Raw genomic sequence first — 18,017 nt, forward strand, 5'->3', positions numbered from 1 at the left:
AGGAAAGGAGAGGTGAGCAAAGGAGAGGAGTGTGCTTCGATTGATCATGATCACTTCAGAAACAAGACAAAAAAAGTCTGAGCAACTTTTTATATTTTTCCTTCCTGGATTCCTCCTATTTTCTGAAGGATAGCTTTTGTCTGTTGGGAACCATTGATGGTGTGGATATATGATACGCTCACTAATGTACTATGGTGGGCTGAGAAAGGCTTGCGCTGCCACATAGGACGTGTGATGTGAGAATTATCATTTATGTGTGTTGATGTGATTGACGCTTTAAATATGCTCTATGTAAGCCACATGCCAAATAACATTTTCTGTGTCATTTAAAAAGATTAATGGAAAATAAAGCTTTTTTTAATTGAACTGAATTGCAAAGTACTCACTGAGCAGTATGAGGACACAGAAGATGATGGCCATGAGGGCTCCAGTGCTGAGGCCTGCGGTGAGGACCAGAGCTTCCTGGTTACACAGCTGCATGTTCCCCTCGCGGTCGCAGGTGCAAACGTGCACCGTCAGGGTGTTGGTGCTGCTCTGCATGGGGAAGTCGCTGTCCGAGATCACCACGGGAACCAGATAGTTACTCCTCTGTAGCCGGCTGTAGCTGTTTCGTCTGGTCAGGATACCTGCCGTGTTGTCTGTTGGAGAGAAAAGTGTTAGAGTTAGCTACTATACAAGTTAGGTGGAGGAACGTTTCACAGTTTTTTAAGAGGCTTGTTTTCTTTCAATTTACCTTGTCTCAAATGTACGGCCTTAAATATTATATTTGAGTGTGCTTGAATACATATGACTAGGTGTGATTTACATATTGTGATCATGGCAGCTGTGGAATACATACAGCATGTTATGAATACACCAAATAAAAGACACAGACAATTAAATGTGTGTCAACTGCTGTTCTACAGGAGGAAGGGCACATACCTTTATTGTCTCTGACGGTGAAGTTGGCTTTCACAGAAGCCTCGTGCGCCAGACTAAAGAAGAACCTGTGTCCACCAATAGGCTCGTCAGCGTCTGCAGCACTTACTGTCTGAATCCTCTGAAAATGGCATGACAAATATGATCAAACACAGATACCGTACTTTATCTCGAGGAACAAGACGAATGTGTTAACTGACGAAGTTTATAAACTGATAAATGTTAGATCAGTTGGGGACCTTAGGTGGCAAAGAAGACCTGCTGTAGGGGGTTTAAAATAATAGTACATTGTTTTCCATTACCTGGTTAGCCTTGGCGTTTTCACAGACAAATGTCTCGTAGTAAGTGGCGAACGTAGGAGCGTTGTCATTAACGTCCAGTACTCTAACATAGACTGGTACACGACTCATCAGCCGTGGGTTGTCTGTGTAACAAAGGGACATGACATTTAATAACAACACCAAGTAAAATGCAATAAATGCCTTTGATACAATTATGATACTGTTCTGTGTCTCAGCAAGCACTTTGGTGTAAGTCCCTCAAATTCAAATCTAGACTTTGAAGTCAGTTCCACTGCTTTTTTTCATTCTTACCCTCTAATCAGAGACTGATTTAGTCCGGCCACGGCAAGTGGGTGCAATAAATTACCAGGTAGAATAGAAAACCAGCAGGACCGCGTAGTGTAAGATCTGAATACCCCTGCTCACAGTGGAAAATACTGTAGAACAGGGGTATTCAAATCTTACACTACGACAGTGGCACGCACCCAGTAGGGGGAGATGAACAAACGCAAAGCAAGCACTGCCCTATGAGGTCTGGAGTAATTCTGGTATGTTGTTGTACCTGATCTGGTGTCCCAGGTCTGAATCAGTCCATGATTACATATTTTTTTATGTGGAACTGGATTCAAGGTCCATATTGGATTTGGGGGCTATAGAAGTAGATCTGCTTTGTCTTGTTGATACAATGATGCAAACTCAACTACTCATACTACTGTACATGTAACTAGAAAGTACTGTACTAATTCACCACACACACACATGCACACACATGCACACACACAAACACACACGTACATCAATGATCAACAAGGCCAAGGCTTTCGACTCTGTCAATCACTGCATTCTTATCGGCAGACTCAACAGCTTTGGCTTCTCAAATGACTGCCTCGGCTGGTTCACCAACTACGTCTCAGATAGAATTCAGTGTGTCAAATCGGAGGGCCTTTTTGTCTGGAACTCTGGCAGTCTCTATGGGGGTGCCACAGGGTTAAATTCTCGGGCCGACTCTTTTCTCTGTGCATATCAATGATGTCGCTCTTGCTGATGTTGATTCTCTTATCCACCTCTACACAGACGACATTATTCTGTATACATCTGGCCCTTCTTTGGACACTGTGCTAACAAACCTACAAATGAGCTTCAACGCCATACAACACTCCTTCCTTGGCCTCCAACTGCTTTTAAATGCTAGTAAACCTAAGTGCATGCTCTTCAACCGTTTGCTGCCCGCACCTGCCCGCCGGACTAGCATCACTACTCTAGACGGTTCTGACCTAGAATATGTGGACAACTACAAATACCTAGGTGTCTGGTTAGACTGTAAACTCTCCTACCAGACTCATTTTAAGCATCTTCATTCCAAAATTAAATCTATAAGCCTTTGCTAGGTAAAGCCCCGCCTTATCTCAGCTCACTGGTCACCATAGCAACACCCACCCGTAGCATGCGCTCCAGCAGGTATATCGCACTGGTCATCCCCGAAGCCAACACTTCCTTTGGCTGCCTTTCCTTCGAGTTCCCTGCTGCCAATGACTGGATTTTTTTGCAAAAATCTCTGAAGCTGGAGTCTTATATCTCCCTCTCTAACTTTATTCATCAGCTGTCAGAGCAGCTTACCGTTCACTGTGCCTGTACACAGCCAATCTGTAAATAGCACACCTGACTACCTCATCCCTATATTATTACTTACCCTTTTGCTCTTTTTCACCCTAGTATCTCTACTTGCACATCATCATCTATCACTCCCGTATTACTGCTAAATTGTAATTATTTTCGCCTCTATGGCCTATTTATTGCCTACCTCTCTACTCTTCTACATTTGCAAACACTGTACATAGATTTTTCTATTTTTCTTTTCTTTTCTTTTGTGTTATTGACTGTACGCTGGTTTATGTGTAACTCTGTATTGTTGTTTTTGTTGCACTGCTTTGCTTTATCTTGGCCAGGTCAGAGTTGTAAATGAGAACTTGTTCTCAACTGGCCTACCTGGTTAAATAAAGGTGAAATAAAAAAAAACATGGTACTTACTGAACTCAGTGGCAATAACAGAGACATTGTGCCAGGCGATGTCCTCTCTGTCCAGAGTCCTCAGCATGAACACTGAGCCGTTACCTGGGTGCACGTTGAGCACCCTGTCCATGTCTGTACGCCGGTCAATAGAGTACCTGCACATAGCAAACAAGTATAAGCTTCCTCACTTTGTTTTCACATAAACCCAATGCACTGTTGGCAGTGAGGCAGTGTATAAGCTTCTTCACGTTCGCAGGAATGTTATGCACCCTGCCTTTGTCTGTGCGCTGTTCTACCGAGTACCCGTATCTGCACATAACAAACAAGTATAAATGTCCTTGCATTCTTTTTAGAGAAATCCAGTGCCACATTATCACAACAATACATCCTACTGCTACAAATATCATCCAATTTGAAAGCAATTTGGATGACTGACAGTTGTGGATTGGTCGTTCGTCTAAAAATAGAATGACTTCAAAAATATGTATCTGTGCTATCATGGACAAACACAAAGGCATACACACACACGCATACATACGCACACACACACATACGCACACACACACATACGCACACACACACACACACACACACACACACACACACACACACACACACACACACACACACACACACACACACACACACACACACACACCATTTATGTGCACCCACCCACTCACACACACACACACACACACACACACACACACACACACACACACACACACACACACACACACACACACACACACACACACACCATTTATGTGCACCCACTCACACACACACACACTCACACACACACACAGACACACACACACAGGAAATCCAGTCGTGTTGTGTTTCTCCACTTCCTAAGAATGACTGTTATACATCAGTTTGATTAATGGAGGATCAGATGTCGGCTGTGTCCCAAATTCACCCTATTTCCTATATAGTGCACTACTTTTGACCAGGGCCCATAGGGTGCCATTTAGTTGCAGATGTTGGCAGGGAGAAGAGGGAAGGGGAGGGGAGCGAAGGAGGGAAGCATACCCCCGGGGGAGAGCATGAACAAGGGCGATCCGTCGCTCAGGTATCGTGTACCATCGCACCCCCTACCCCAATCTTCCCTCTATTCCATATCCACACTCTTCCACTCTCCCCTTTCACAGCCACTATTTTTACTCCTTTTTTCTGAACAACCAACATTGTTGGCATCTATCTTTCTAAATGCACCCTACACTCTCACAGACAAACACACACACATACAGACACACTATTTGCCCCTCTCGTTTCTGACAGTTAGTCTAAGATTGTTAAATCTGTTGCTGTTGGGGTGCTAATTGCCTTTCTAATATTCTCAATAATTCAGTCGGCTGAACTCCTCCACTGATTAATAACAACAGATAAGTGTGTATGTGTGTGTGTGCATGTGTCTGTCCTCTCCTCTCCCCTCCCCAATGTGTGTGTTTGTGTATGTGCGTAGTACCTGACGGGACTGCGGCTGCTGTCTGGATCTGTGGCGCTGACTGATCCGATGATTGTGCCTACTGCCACGTCTTCTTTGACCTCCATGACATAGCCGACCCGGTCGAACACGGGCGGCTCGTCTACATCCTCCACGATCAGTTTGACCGTCGCCCCGTCCGTGGTTGCCGCATAGCGCAGGAACCGAGGGTCAGGGTTGGAGTTCTCCACCTGAATCCTTAGAGTGTAGGACCGTTTCCTCTCAAAGTCCAGAGACTGAGGAGACAGAGGGAGAGTGGAGAAGAGAGGGTTAACAACTCACACGTACTCAATCGCCAGATGACACATTTCTATTCCACTTTCTTTCCTTTTCACACAGACAAATCCTGTGACATGCAACACCCTCCTTGTCTAAGCAACACACACACACACACACACACACACACACACACACACACACACACACACACACACACACACACACACACACACGCACGCACGCACAGACACACCAAACAACGCACACTCTATCAACAATTGAATTGATTCAGTGTGACTCAACCTCTCTGTCCCTCGTCAGTTGACACATTTTTAATTCACTTCCCCTCTCACACAGACAAATCCTGTGACTTGCAACACAATCCTCGTCGAAGACACACACAATATCAACAATTGAATTAATTCAGTGTCACTCAACGACTGCTTTCTGGTGTCTGGGGTGACAGGGAGCCTAGTGGCTAGAGCGTTGGGCCAGTAACCGGACTGTTGCTAGTGTAGTAGAAGAACGTGAGAAGGTAATATACTCGCGACTGGTGACTTGCTGAAACCAGCCTGGTGAGTTGATTCAATACGGCATTGTCCGGAGTGATAGCGGTATATTTGCATCTCACAGGAGCGAGTCACGCCTTTGCTGTAGCAATCTCCAGGACGCGAAGTTCTCATGGAAATCCTAGGGTCACTGTCACCAGGAAAGGTGTGAAGACTGATGAAACTTGAATCAACAAAATGAATGTTACTGTGTGAATTAAATTGTTGCGGTTGGTTTGTTTCAAAAGCTTATAAAGAGCTGCACATTTCGATATGTCTTATTGCATTGTATGTTTTCTGGTTGATGTATTTTGTGGATTGAAATTGTATGTTGGGTTGACTGGTTATCAGGCACATTCCTATTGTCTGGTCATAACATTCAAATTGAGTTGATTAGATTCGAATCTGGGTGTGTTTTCCTGTTTCAGTGCTACGTCATTTTAATTCAAGCTCCTGCGCGCATCAAACACACCGTTTGTCTCTTAGAGATGAGTCTGAGCTGAAGACACATGTAACCATGTTAAGACTTAGCCTATTGGGGATAGTAATTTACTCTGTGTTACTTTGTAATGTATGTATTTCATGTGCACGCTAATTGTTTGAGTGTCAATTATTTCGTAATACATTCTATTAGTTGAATTGAGCAAATGCATTCCTCGTTTTACAGAGTAATTATTTGATTGACTATGTGCCTATACTTTAATAGGGCTATTGATAGTTGTTAATTACACAATACACATAGCATATACAGTACGCTTGGTCTCTAACTGTGCATCTCTGAGCTGAGGACAACTCAATAATTTGATGCTAGGACATTAATTGCCAGATATTAGCTCCTTGTTCCTCAGCCTCTTACTAATTGCATGACAGTAAACCTAGACATGTGTATCTTATAGTATTCTGAGTGGTGACTCAAGGCTCGCAACCTTGGCTATACCCACTGGATGCGGGTATGGGCCTATAGCATTCACATAATAATGGAGTCAGATTGATAAATGTAGTTTATTATTATTCAACATACATAATGGAGACCCCTCATCCTCAGTTGATGGGGATTTCCACCAACCGACATTATGGTTGGATCATTTCCACCAAACTAAATGGTGACTCATCCAGCTATTGGCGATATCTATATTACATTACACTAGTTCAAATCCCCAAGCCGACAAGGTGAAAGATCTGTTGATGTGCCCTTGAGCAAGGCACTTAACCCTAATTGCACCAAGTCTAGGTCCAAGAGGCTTCTAAACGGCTTCTACCCCCAAGCCATAAGACTCCTGAACATCTAATCCTGAACACCCCTCCCCCTCCCCCTTTTACACCGCTGCTACTCTCTGTTGTTATCATCTATGCATAGTCACTTTAATAACTCTACCTACATGTACATATTACCTCAACTAACCGGTGCCCCCGCACATTGACTCTGTACCGGTACCCCCCTGTGTATCGTCTCGCTATTGTTATTTTACTGCTGCTCTTTAATTACTTGTTACTTTGATTTCTTATTCTTACTCATATTTTTTTTTTTTAAACTGCATTGTTGGATAGGGGCTCGTAAGTAAGCATTTCACTGTAAGCATTTCACCTGTTGTATTTGGCGCATGTGACTAATAGAATTTGATTTGATTTGATAACAGCAGCCCCTGGCAGTGACCCCACTCTCCGAGGGTGTATAGGAAGAGTTGGGATATGCAAAAATACGTTTCCAATTCACACATGCGCGTGTGAAAATAGGACAAATATGAGCGCCACACAATTAGGATTATATTCTGTCTTGAGTAAATCTACTCAGGTACGTGGTGTAAAAAAAGGTTTAAAAAGGTCTCCTCTTCTTGTGTGTGAACCCCAATAATCTCTCCTTTCTCCTGAAGTGTGCACTTGTTTGCTTCTAAGCAACTTTGGGTCCATTATATAAATACCATGTATTATTATTATTATTATTATATATTATTCCCTTCATGGCTTTGAAAGGAAATGACTGGTCTATGCTATGGAAACACTAGCCATGGGATGAAACCTCTGGCTCTGTGCTTCATCTTTAAGAGTGTCATCACACCAACCGCTCTCTGGAAAGAACACATCTGACGTGTGCCTTTAGCTGTGAGGGAGCTACTGCCAAATCAAATGCAGTCATTTAACCAGAGAGGTAGGTGTGTGTGTGTGTGTGTGTGTGTGTGTGTGTGCACTTGCATCAGTGCAGGTTTTTCAATGCCAATGAGCTTTCAACTGGCCATTGTCTGCCTGTACCGAACTTGATATCAAACAAATACAGACATTTGATATGACCCTTCATACTCAATAAATCGTTGATTTATTTTTTTGTCCTTGCTTGGCTTTTCCTCAAGACAGGGGTTTCATGATGTAAACATGAGCATGTGTTGTTTGGTGACAGTGCTAGTGGTACAGGAGAAATGGCATGCCCTTTTACCTAGATGAGCCATTTAATTAAAGTAGGCTCGGCTGTAGACCAGACCCTGTACACACGCACATGCACACGCCCGCACATACACACAGAGCGAGAGAGAGCGAGCCGAGATCCCTCCAATAGCATTACAACGGTAGCATCAGCAGAAGGCAATTACATCTCCCTCCACTCAATGACGACCTGGTGGAAGTGGCGTGATCGATTTAAAGCCACACTAGAGGATAAGAGGGCGTTTGATAAAGCAACAATCTGATTCTGTTTAATACATCAAAACATACTATAGCTCAGAGCACCCAGAGGACTACTGGCTGGTTCTGGTGAAATAAATACCCAGCATCAATCTGATCTGCACTCAGAAACCGTGACTAAGAATGCATCCTATCTGAGCATGTGAATGTACAATCTGACATGACTGGATAGCAATGTGGCAAAATCCATCCTTTCAAAAAGCAAGGTGAAGCTGTTACCATATCACTTAAATCTACCAGATACTTTTAGGGCCCTAGGGAGTACTGGTTAGGGGTTGATTTGGAATGCAAATATTTTGAACAAGTGTGGACAGTCGTACAGTCTAGCGCAGTGTTTCCCAAGCTCTCTCCAAGGGGTGCACGTCTTGGTTTTTGCCCGAACACTACACAGCTGAATCAAGTTATCAAAGCTTGAGGATTCGTTGATTATTTGAATCAGTTGTGTAGTGCTAGGGTAAAAACTAAAACGTGCACCCCTTGGGGCCCCGAGGATCGAGTTTGGGAAACCTTGATCTAGTGTTTATAGGGGTTACGGTTCAATTTCGAATCCAGCCATACTGAACTTTCTGAGTGTGATAACACCTAGGGAGTAGGGTCGAATGCCCCATTAACAAGGGACTAGGAGTGATTTGGAATCCAGCCATACTGAAGGAGTGACCTAGGGATTAGGAGCGAAGGAATAGGGACTAGGGACAAAGGGTAGTGGTAGATTTGGAATCCAGCCATTCACTGACCTTCCTGAGGGTGATGACACCATCCTGTGTGCTCCTATTGGTTGAGATGTCGAACATGGAGGGGCCGTCGCTGCTGGTGATTCGGTAGTTCATCTCAGCGTTCCTGCCGATGTCAGCGTCCGTAGCTCGCAGCACGGCCACTGTCGAGCCCGGTTCTGTCGACTCGGGAGCTTTGAACTCATACAGACCTGGAGGAAAGAAATACGCATGTTCGTTTTTTCCATCTGTAGCACCTGGATCAACCCCTAAACTAAACTATACATTTAAATACTGTACATCTTCAAAGCCAAGATCAATCAATCTTGCCTCATTTATTTATTCAACTCTGAAAACATTGGCCCATGCATAGCTAGTTATTTTCACCAGGTGATTTCCTGGTTTGAGCCAGATAAATTGATGCGTCCCTGTCTGCCAGCTTGAGCACCCCACTGTATCTCATATGCTTCAATAAATAGCTGGTCTGGTCTGCAGAGGGATGGACCTGATATACACATGGGCTGCATATACAAACACCACTAACACCCTCATAAAACATGCTGACATCATTCTGGACAACGCCTGAGTCGGCAGGTCCCACACACACATCTTGCATGCAGGCACGCAAGTGTACACACACACACGCGCACACACAAAGGCATGGGCACACACACAGACTCAGACATTTTTGTTTTACTATCGTTGTAGGGACAAACAATTAATTCCCATTCAAAATCCTATTTTACTTAACCCTAACCGTAACCCCTAACCATAACTATCCTTGTGAGGATTTATGGTCTCCACAAGGATAGTAAAACCACACACACACATATCACACTCCCTTCTTGTTCTGTCCATTGAGGTTAGGTGCAGGGACAGTGTTTGTCTCCCTGTTGTAGAGGGTGATAAACGGAGTCAGGGTTTCTACGTTTGTGTGAGTTTTGTCACGTGAAGAGCTGTTTGGCTTGTGCGCGTTGATTCTAACCGAGTGTAACACGCCCACACACAAACACGCGCAAACACACAGAGATAAACACAGAGACACAGAAGCACACACACACACACACACTGCTGTTACTGAGGGGAAACAAAATGACACCAGTAATCTGTCAATCTGATGCAGCTGCCTTTGCAATCCACCAGATGCACCAGAAAGGGAGAGAGCAAGGGAAAGAGAGGGACAGGAGACAATGTGTGAGAGGAGATGGAAGGAAAGTGGGAGAGGAGTGTATGAGAAAAAGATGAATGGCAAAAAAGAAACACTGAAAGCGAGGGCGAGGAAGGAGAAGAAACACGAGAAACAAAGGACAGTAGCGGAGCCACACACGGTGACATTGAGAGCGTTAGAGAGAGCAAGAGAAAGAGATGGAGAATGACAGAGAGAAAGAGAATGAAAGTGATAGAGTTAGAGATAAAGAGAGAGCGACAGAGAAAGAGTGAAGAAGATAAAACCCACAGTGTACTCTTTTCATTTAATAGGGATTAGCAGGCCGATCTGATGCACTGTGCAGGACCCTTCACTCTCTCATATGGCTCTACATTTAATTATGCCAAGCCTTCAAGAGAGCGGCACTGCCACACACACACACACACACACACACACACACACACACACACACACACAAACACACACACACACACACACACACACACACACACACACACACACACACACACACACACACACAGAGACACACGCCACAGCAGCACAGTAATACTTGCTGCAATAATCCACATTCATTTTGAAATTGCCACCAGATGGAGGCTGCCTGGTTGGCACAAGCCTGTATAGTGAACTGAGTTTTATATTCAGGGGACTGATGTGTGTGTGTGTGTGTGTGTGTGCGTGCGTGGATGAGCGCATGTGCGCGAGTGTGTGTGCTTATGTGTGTGTGTGTGTGTGTGTGAGTGAGTGCATGTGCATACACACATCTGTCTGTTTTTGTGCACTATACTCACTCTTTGGGAAGCGTGGTGGGTTGTCATTGACATCAGAGAGGGTAATGCTGACTGTGGTGGTCCCTGATAACCCACCCATCTGTCCAGCCATGTCTTTAGCCTGGATCACAACCACATAGTTCTCCTTGGTCTCCCTGTCCATGTTAGGCAGGGCTGTCTTGATCACACCTGAATGTGAAGGACAGACAGTCAGGACAGACGATCAAAGTGATGCAAGACTAGATACTTCTGATCGATATAGATATTTATAGCACTAACACTTTTTCCGACGAGGAAATTAATTGAATATCAAACAATAGGGGATGTGAGGTGCACATCATTCAAACCTAGTTCTGAGCAGCGTTGGTGAAACGCACGGTGAACGCAGGGGTATAAAACTCTCATCCTGCTCTTTCATCACTTAGGATGTGGCAGCAGGGGAGGAGGGAGACACAGAGGAGTGTGTGTGTGTGTGTATCTCACTCGCTGATGGACAGCTAGCAACTAAAAAAACATGCTAGTCCATTCAAGTAGTTCTGAGGGGGAACAATACATAGATATACAGTATGTGTGTGTACTGTATGTATACACCAGTACACTCTGAATACATCTCTCTACACTAGCTTTCTCTCTCTTTATCTTTCTTCTCTCTCTCTCTCTCTCTCGTTCTCCCTCTATTCTTTCTTAATCTCACTCTCTGTCTTTTATCTCTCTCTCTCTCTCTCTCTCTCTCTCTCTCTCTCTCTCTCTCTCTCTCTCTCTCTCTCTCTCTCTTCTTTCTATCTTTTTATCTTTCCCACTCCCTCTCTCGTTTTTTGCTACTCTCCCTCATTCACTCTTATTCTTATTCTCCTCACAGTCATAGACACAGAGCGAGAGAGAGAATCATGCTTATGATGTCCAAGCCTGCCTTTGTGTTGGGGGGGATGTCAGTTTACATGGCACATCTGGCATAAACCACATTACTGTTAATCCTGCGATTAAAACAGCAAATATATTTTTTGGGGGTCGCCATTTCCCTTTTGTTCAAGAAAAGAACACTTTTGGGATCCATTCCAAAGCACACATTACAAATGATTAAATATAGCAGTGGTGACGGAGCAGTGGGATCAAAAAGCGGCGGCTGGCGGAGATTCTGTCCTTCTTTTCTGTCATGTCTCTTCAGTCTGACACGGGAGTTAATAGCCGTGGTGAGCGCACACGCACGCACACACGCACACACACACACACACACACACATACGCACGCACGCATGCACGCACGCACACACACACACACACACACACACACACACACACACACACACACACACACACACACAGAGTCTCCAGACAAGGTAGTGAGGGGGAGTACACTGTTCATATCCTGGTTCACTCACAGTATGAAATTGGGTTCCATTCAGGTGTTAGTTGAATCTTCAGTGAGGCAGGTTAATGGCACCTTGTGTATACTTCCCTGGGAACTTTGCTCCCTTGAGCCTCAGATAGACTGTAGAGGGTAAATATTATAGAACTCTGTATTTGCATTGTAACTGACCCTAATTCTCCTTTCTGTCTACAGAAAAGCAAAAAGACAGGGTCTGGGGCCTCCCGGGTGGCGCAGTAGTTAAGGGCGCTGTACTGCAGCGCCAGCTGTGCCACCAGAGACTCTGGGTTCGCGCCCAGGCTCTGTCGTAACCGGCCGCGACCGGGAGGTCCGTGGGGCGACGCACAATTGGCCTAGCGTCGTCCAGGTTAGGGAGGGGTTGGCCGGTAGGGATATCCTTGTCTCATCGCGCACCAGCGACTCCTGTGGCGGGCTAACCAAGGTTGACAGGTGCACGGTGTTTCCTCCGACACATTGGTGCAGCTGGCTTCCGGGTCGGATGCGCGCTGTGTTAAGAAGCAGTGCGGCTTGGTTGGGTTGTGTATCGGAGGACGCATGACTTTCAACCTTTGTCTCTCCCGAGCCCATACGGTAGTTGTAGCGATGAGACAAGATAAACAATTGGATACCACGAAATTGGGGAGAAAACAGGGTAAAATAGAAGAAATAAATAAATAAAAAAGACAGGGTCTGTTAACACTGACCTGTGTTGGGCTCTACAGAGAAGTATGGCTGTCCTTGCAGGATGCTGTAGACCACCCTGGCACTGTTACCATATGTAGGGTCATCAGCGTCTGTAGCGGTCACCTGCGTCACCACCGTGCCTGGGGAAGGAAAGAAGGAGGAGGAGAAAAAACGAGGGCAACTTGGTGAGCAAAGTTATACACATGGAATGGAGTCGGAGGGCGTTGGGGAACACTCAATAACACAAGATTCAAGACAACTTCCTGAATAAGGCCAATAAAGTGAACTGGGCTGAACTGAAGTCTTTGGTGGCGTCACAACCCCCCTGCATACTATTCTATGCCCTCTATACATATGCAGCAGTACCAGCAGCCAGTATAGCAGCTCTGCTGTTTGCAAACCCCTAAAAGCATATTAGTGTATCTCGAGTGTCTAACAACCATATATCTTATCCAAGGCAACGGCTGTGATCCATTTTCCTTATCAAAGAGGCGGAGAATGATATTTCAACAGAACAAAGGGGCGAAGTGTTTGTCAAATAGTACCTCCCAGCGATGCCTAGTGGGGCCCAGTGTTGACTCGTTAAATGCATAAGAATAATTAATTGAGTGGAACTATTTAATGGCAATGAACATAAATATAGAATTGTGCAATTGACATTGGAATCGTGACCAACGGAAACTTCTAATTCAGTGCCAATGTGAGGTCTGCACGGGTGAAACTAGTGGGGTGCTTTACATTGCTGCACAAACATCGGAAAGTTACTTTTCTCTTTAACCTCTTAATTGAATAAATAAAGTGCAAGCTAATTTCTTTGATGATACCACTTTGCTTTCTGAAGAGAGAATGCTCAGTATTTCACAGGACAAAGTGTCCAGTCGATTGCACTATAAAGGCCGGTGCAGAACAGGCCCTCTTTCAAGGCACACCTCACTTGTGGCTATGGGCAACTGCTTTTCTTACTTAGAGTTTGTAAACAGGCTGACAGTTTGTCACTTGTCGGTGTTATGTGACTATTTAGTGTTACGTGTATACTTCACATACCCAAGACTACCTAATATCTGAACTGCATGATTAATCGTCTACATTATTGACATACGCCAGGCAAAAACAGAGTGTTTAATGTGTTGTAATTGATAACTGGACAGAGTATTCATAAGATTAGCTCAAGTATATAATATAATCAGCATCATTGGGCCGCTTCACTTAGTTTGTTTGGCTGTAATAAAACAGTTAATGGCCTGTAATCATTCGCATTTAACGACTCAATATATTCACCCCAAATGGCAACCTATTCCCTATGAGCCCTGCTCAAATGTAGTGCACTACATAGGGAATAGGGTGTTATTTGGGATGTGGACAATCTTTCCTCTCATTATTATGATTGATAAAGCCCTCATTGATCCAACAGGATAGGAATTTGTTTGTAACAACTTTAGCTTGTCTCACACATAAGCCTTCTAATCCTGCAATCCATTGCAGATACAAGTATGGCATATATTATTACCACTGACTGCATGAGATCCCCCTCTTCTATAATGATGTCCGGGCTATCAGCTTAACTGTGGAACTGTTTAACAATGGTCAGTCAGGCTATGAGTTACAGTTACACACAGGGCAAAACTGGATGACATGGTTATGACTTGACAACCAGAAACATTTCAACCACTTCTGCCCTGGTAGGTGTCTGTGGTAAGGAGTGAGTGAGATGGGATGTAGGGCTGTTCTCTGTAGCCTACTTCTGGCATACGTACCATGAGGTTATCTGGTATGTGTGTGAATTAAGGGTCAGGGTGTAGGTGTTCATACGCACCCAGTGGGGACATCTCAGGTACCTCTGTGAAGTAAGGGTCCTTGGTAAACTTGGGCTCATTGTCGTTAATGTCATGAATCTTGATGATAAACTCTGACTCTCCCTCTAGAGAGGTGTTAGTGATTCTGTTGACGGCCTTGGCCCGGAGCGTGTAGTAGGCCTTCTCCTCCCGGTCCAATCTCTTAGTGGCATGGATATCCCCAGAGTTCTCATCGATGACGAACAGACTACCGGCTCCATCACCGGTCAGGACGTATCGTATGCTACCGTCACCCCTGTCCCCGTCTGAGTGGAGCTGTAAGAGTAATGAGAAACAAAGGGGACGGAGTCAGTTCACAATGGCACTCAATCTCAATACAAAGGATTTGCAATGAATATGCACATTTCAATTATTGGACTCCTCTTGGGACAAACAAAGAAACTTCAATAGTCTATGCCACTCGTGTGCTCGTGACTGATTGCAAATGATCTGAAGACAAATAATCTATCTGTGACAGAAAGATATCCTGACCATTTACATATTTTTTCTAAAATGACCCTTTAGATGTTTGATTTAAGACATTTGTGTTGTCCCCAATTTCCTATGCCATTTGCAGAAATAATTAGAGTTTCATAGAAATGTAATCAGGTTGAGTGTGACCAGTGTGTCCTATGTCTGTTCTTACTAACTCCGAGAAGATCAGATTTCTCTAACATGCTGTAGAAATATGACATGATATTTTCACTTCTTCTTTTCTTCAATCATCTCCTCTCCTATCAATCTCCTCTCTACTCCACTATTTGCTCGCTCTCCTGATGTGGCCTGTTTCTGTCTGCATGAACAACAGCTTAGGTTGCTCTGACATTTTAATTCAGCCACAAAATCTCCTCAACATATTCATGTCTGGGAACTCATCAAAATCTTGTCTGCGTCCTGAATTGCACTGTATTCCCTATACAGTGCACTTCCAGGGCCCATAGATATCTGGTCAAAAGTAGTGCACTATATGGTATAGCCAATAGTGTACTTCTTGGGACACAGCACTTGTCCTTCCTCTCTTTCCTCCTGCTGTTCCCCCTCCTTTATTATTTATATTTTAGTGCATTCAGAAAGTATTCAGACCCCCTGACTTTTTCCACATTTTGTTACATTACAGCCTTATTCTAAAATGGATTCAATTTTTCTACTGAATCTACTGAAATATCACATTTACATAAACATTTGCAGATCCTCTCAAGCTCTGTCAGGTTATATGGGGTTGTTACTGTACAGCTATTTTCTGGTCTCTCCAGAGATGTTCGATCGGGTTTAAGTCTGGCTGGACCACTCAAGGACATTCAGAGACTTGTCCCGAAGTCACTCCTGTGATGTCTTGGCTGTGTGCTTAGTGTCGTTGTCCTGTTGGAAGGTGAACCTTTGCCCCAGTCTGAGGTCCTGAGTGCTCTGGAGCAGGTTATCATCAAGCATCTCTCTGTACTTTGCTCCGTTCATCTTTCCCTTGATCCTGACTAGTCTCCCAGTCCCTGATGCTGAAAAACATTCCTACAGTATGATGCTGCCAACACCATTCTTCACCGTAGGAAAGTTGCCAGGTTTCCTCCAGACATGATGCTTGGCATTCAGGCCAAAGAATTAAATATTGGTTTCATTACACCAGAGAATCTGTTTTCTCAAGGTCTGAGCGTCCCGTTAATGCGAGTGTATTTGTATTTCATAGTGTTCAGTTTATGTTTTAAAATAAACATTATGGACACTTACCACACTGTGTTTTGGTCTTCCGATACTTCTCGCTTCTCCTCCTCAGAAGAGGATGACGAGATCCCTTATAAGAATATGTTGAAGGCTAGCTGTATTGGGTGCAGATGACTGATATGCTCATTTTTGTGTCCGTCTCTACACGTATACAGACGAGGAGGCATACAAAGGATTGCCAATTGGTATTGGTTTGTTATGCAGATCACATGTACCTCTTCAATGAAAATCCCATAGGCCTCTACATTATGGACAAGGTATGTGTATGAACACCATTATAAAAAACGTTTTTTTCCCCATTTACAAAAAAAACAAGGTATGAATACTGTTGTGTGCATGTTTGTTAAACATCTGTATAATTACTATTTATTGGATTCACAGACCCTCCCTACACCTCTGATGAATATAACAGGAAACCTGTTCGATCCCTATGCACTGCAAAATCATTGCTATGGATATGGAGAACATCAACATTAACATACCAGAGGATATACCAGTTGGACTTGGGGCTCTGCTGGGAGTTTACCTCATATTTAGACTTTTTTTCCCCTGCTTTGACACTGAAAATAATAAACACTGACATTTACAATATTGTGTTATTGTTATCCTTATTATTATTAATAATTAAAAAAATAATAGGGGAGGGGGGGTAGTTAAAAAATTAACCCCAAAATGTTCTTCAAAGGTTCTTTGAGGATCCTTTAAAAGGGGTTCTTTGAAAAACCCTTTTAATGGGTTCTTTGAAGAACTTATAGGGGTTCTTCTACAGTTTCAATTTGAAGAACCACTAAAGGATACTCCAGGAACCTCTTATTTTCAGAGTTTAGTCTCTATTATGCCCCTCAATTATCTCAGCCAATCATGGACCCTTCCTTTCTTCCTACATAGCTCATTTATTCATATTTACGGACCCCAGCCCAGCTTGTAATTAAGGCATATGAAAGTTCTTATGTTAAAGAACACAATATTTTTTTTTCAAAAAGCCCTACTTTGAAGTAGGAAATAGCATCAAAAGCCTACGATCCTGAATCCGGTCACACAATGTGGTGTGTGACTTGCTAGATTCTGGTGCTGGACAGATGGAGTATGTTAGATTGTGCAGTCAGTAAATTCAATCAGGTGGATGAGCACTGCAACAGTATGAATGTGTCCCAAATTGCACCCCATTCCCTATGCAGTGCACTACTTTTGACCAGAGCCCTATGGGTCTGTGGGCCCTGGTCGAAAGTATTGCACTACATAAGAAATAGGGCACCATTTGGGACGAAGACAGTATGCACCCTACTCCCTCTCTCTCTAAAATATGAATGGCTTTTTATTTCAGGTGCTGGAAGGCTTTATATAACTAATTCATTGTGTTCTGTGTGAAAACAAAGCTGTGGAAGCAAAATGGCTGCCTTTTAAGTTTAGCATCTTTAACATTTCTGTGTTTGTTGTAAACACTGAAAGATATGATCGTTGTGTTTTCCACCTATCTAACCAAGTTGGGAGAAGCTAGCTACTGACTGTCTATATTTGTGGTTATGTTGTGCTGACCATGTACCTCCCCCCCTGGTGTGGCAGGTAGCTGAGTGGTTAAGTGTGTTGGGCCAGTAACCAGAAGGTTGGTGGTTCAGATCCCTGAGCTGGCGAGG

The 18,017-nt window shown here is 43.9% G+C and overlaps 1 protein-coding gene across 1 annotated transcript in view; it reads right to left on the reverse strand.

The window, feature by feature from the left end:
* LOC110490014 (cadherin-6) overlaps positions 1–18,017 on the reverse strand; it is an 81,711-nt gene that overhangs the window by 1,168 nt on the left and 62,526 nt on the right. Inside the window, exons 3-11 of the mRNA XM_021563091.2 lie at positions 14,652–14,946; positions 12,859–12,978; positions 10,811–10,978; positions 8,876–9,063; positions 4,684–4,937; positions 3,228–3,364; positions 1,221–1,342; positions 922–1,039; positions 387–638 (exon numbers count right to left, since the gene is read on the reverse strand). Coding sequence (XP_021418766.1) covers positions 387–638; positions 922–1,039; positions 1,221–1,342; positions 3,228–3,364; positions 4,684–4,937; positions 8,876–9,063; positions 10,811–10,978; positions 12,859–12,978; positions 14,652–14,946 — 1,654 coding nt within the window. The remainder of the gene's footprint in view (positions 1–386; positions 639–921; positions 1,040–1,220; positions 1,343–3,227; positions 3,365–4,683; positions 4,938–8,875; positions 9,064–10,810; positions 10,979–12,858; positions 12,979–14,651; positions 14,947–18,017) is intronic.

The sequence above is a fragment of the Oncorhynchus mykiss genome, chromosome 15 (assembly GCF_013265735.2).
Source record: "Oncorhynchus mykiss isolate Arlee chromosome 15, USDA_OmykA_1.1, whole genome shotgun sequence".
NCBI classification, from domain to species: domain Eukaryota; kingdom Metazoa; phylum Chordata; class Actinopteri; order Salmoniformes; family Salmonidae; genus Oncorhynchus; species Oncorhynchus mykiss.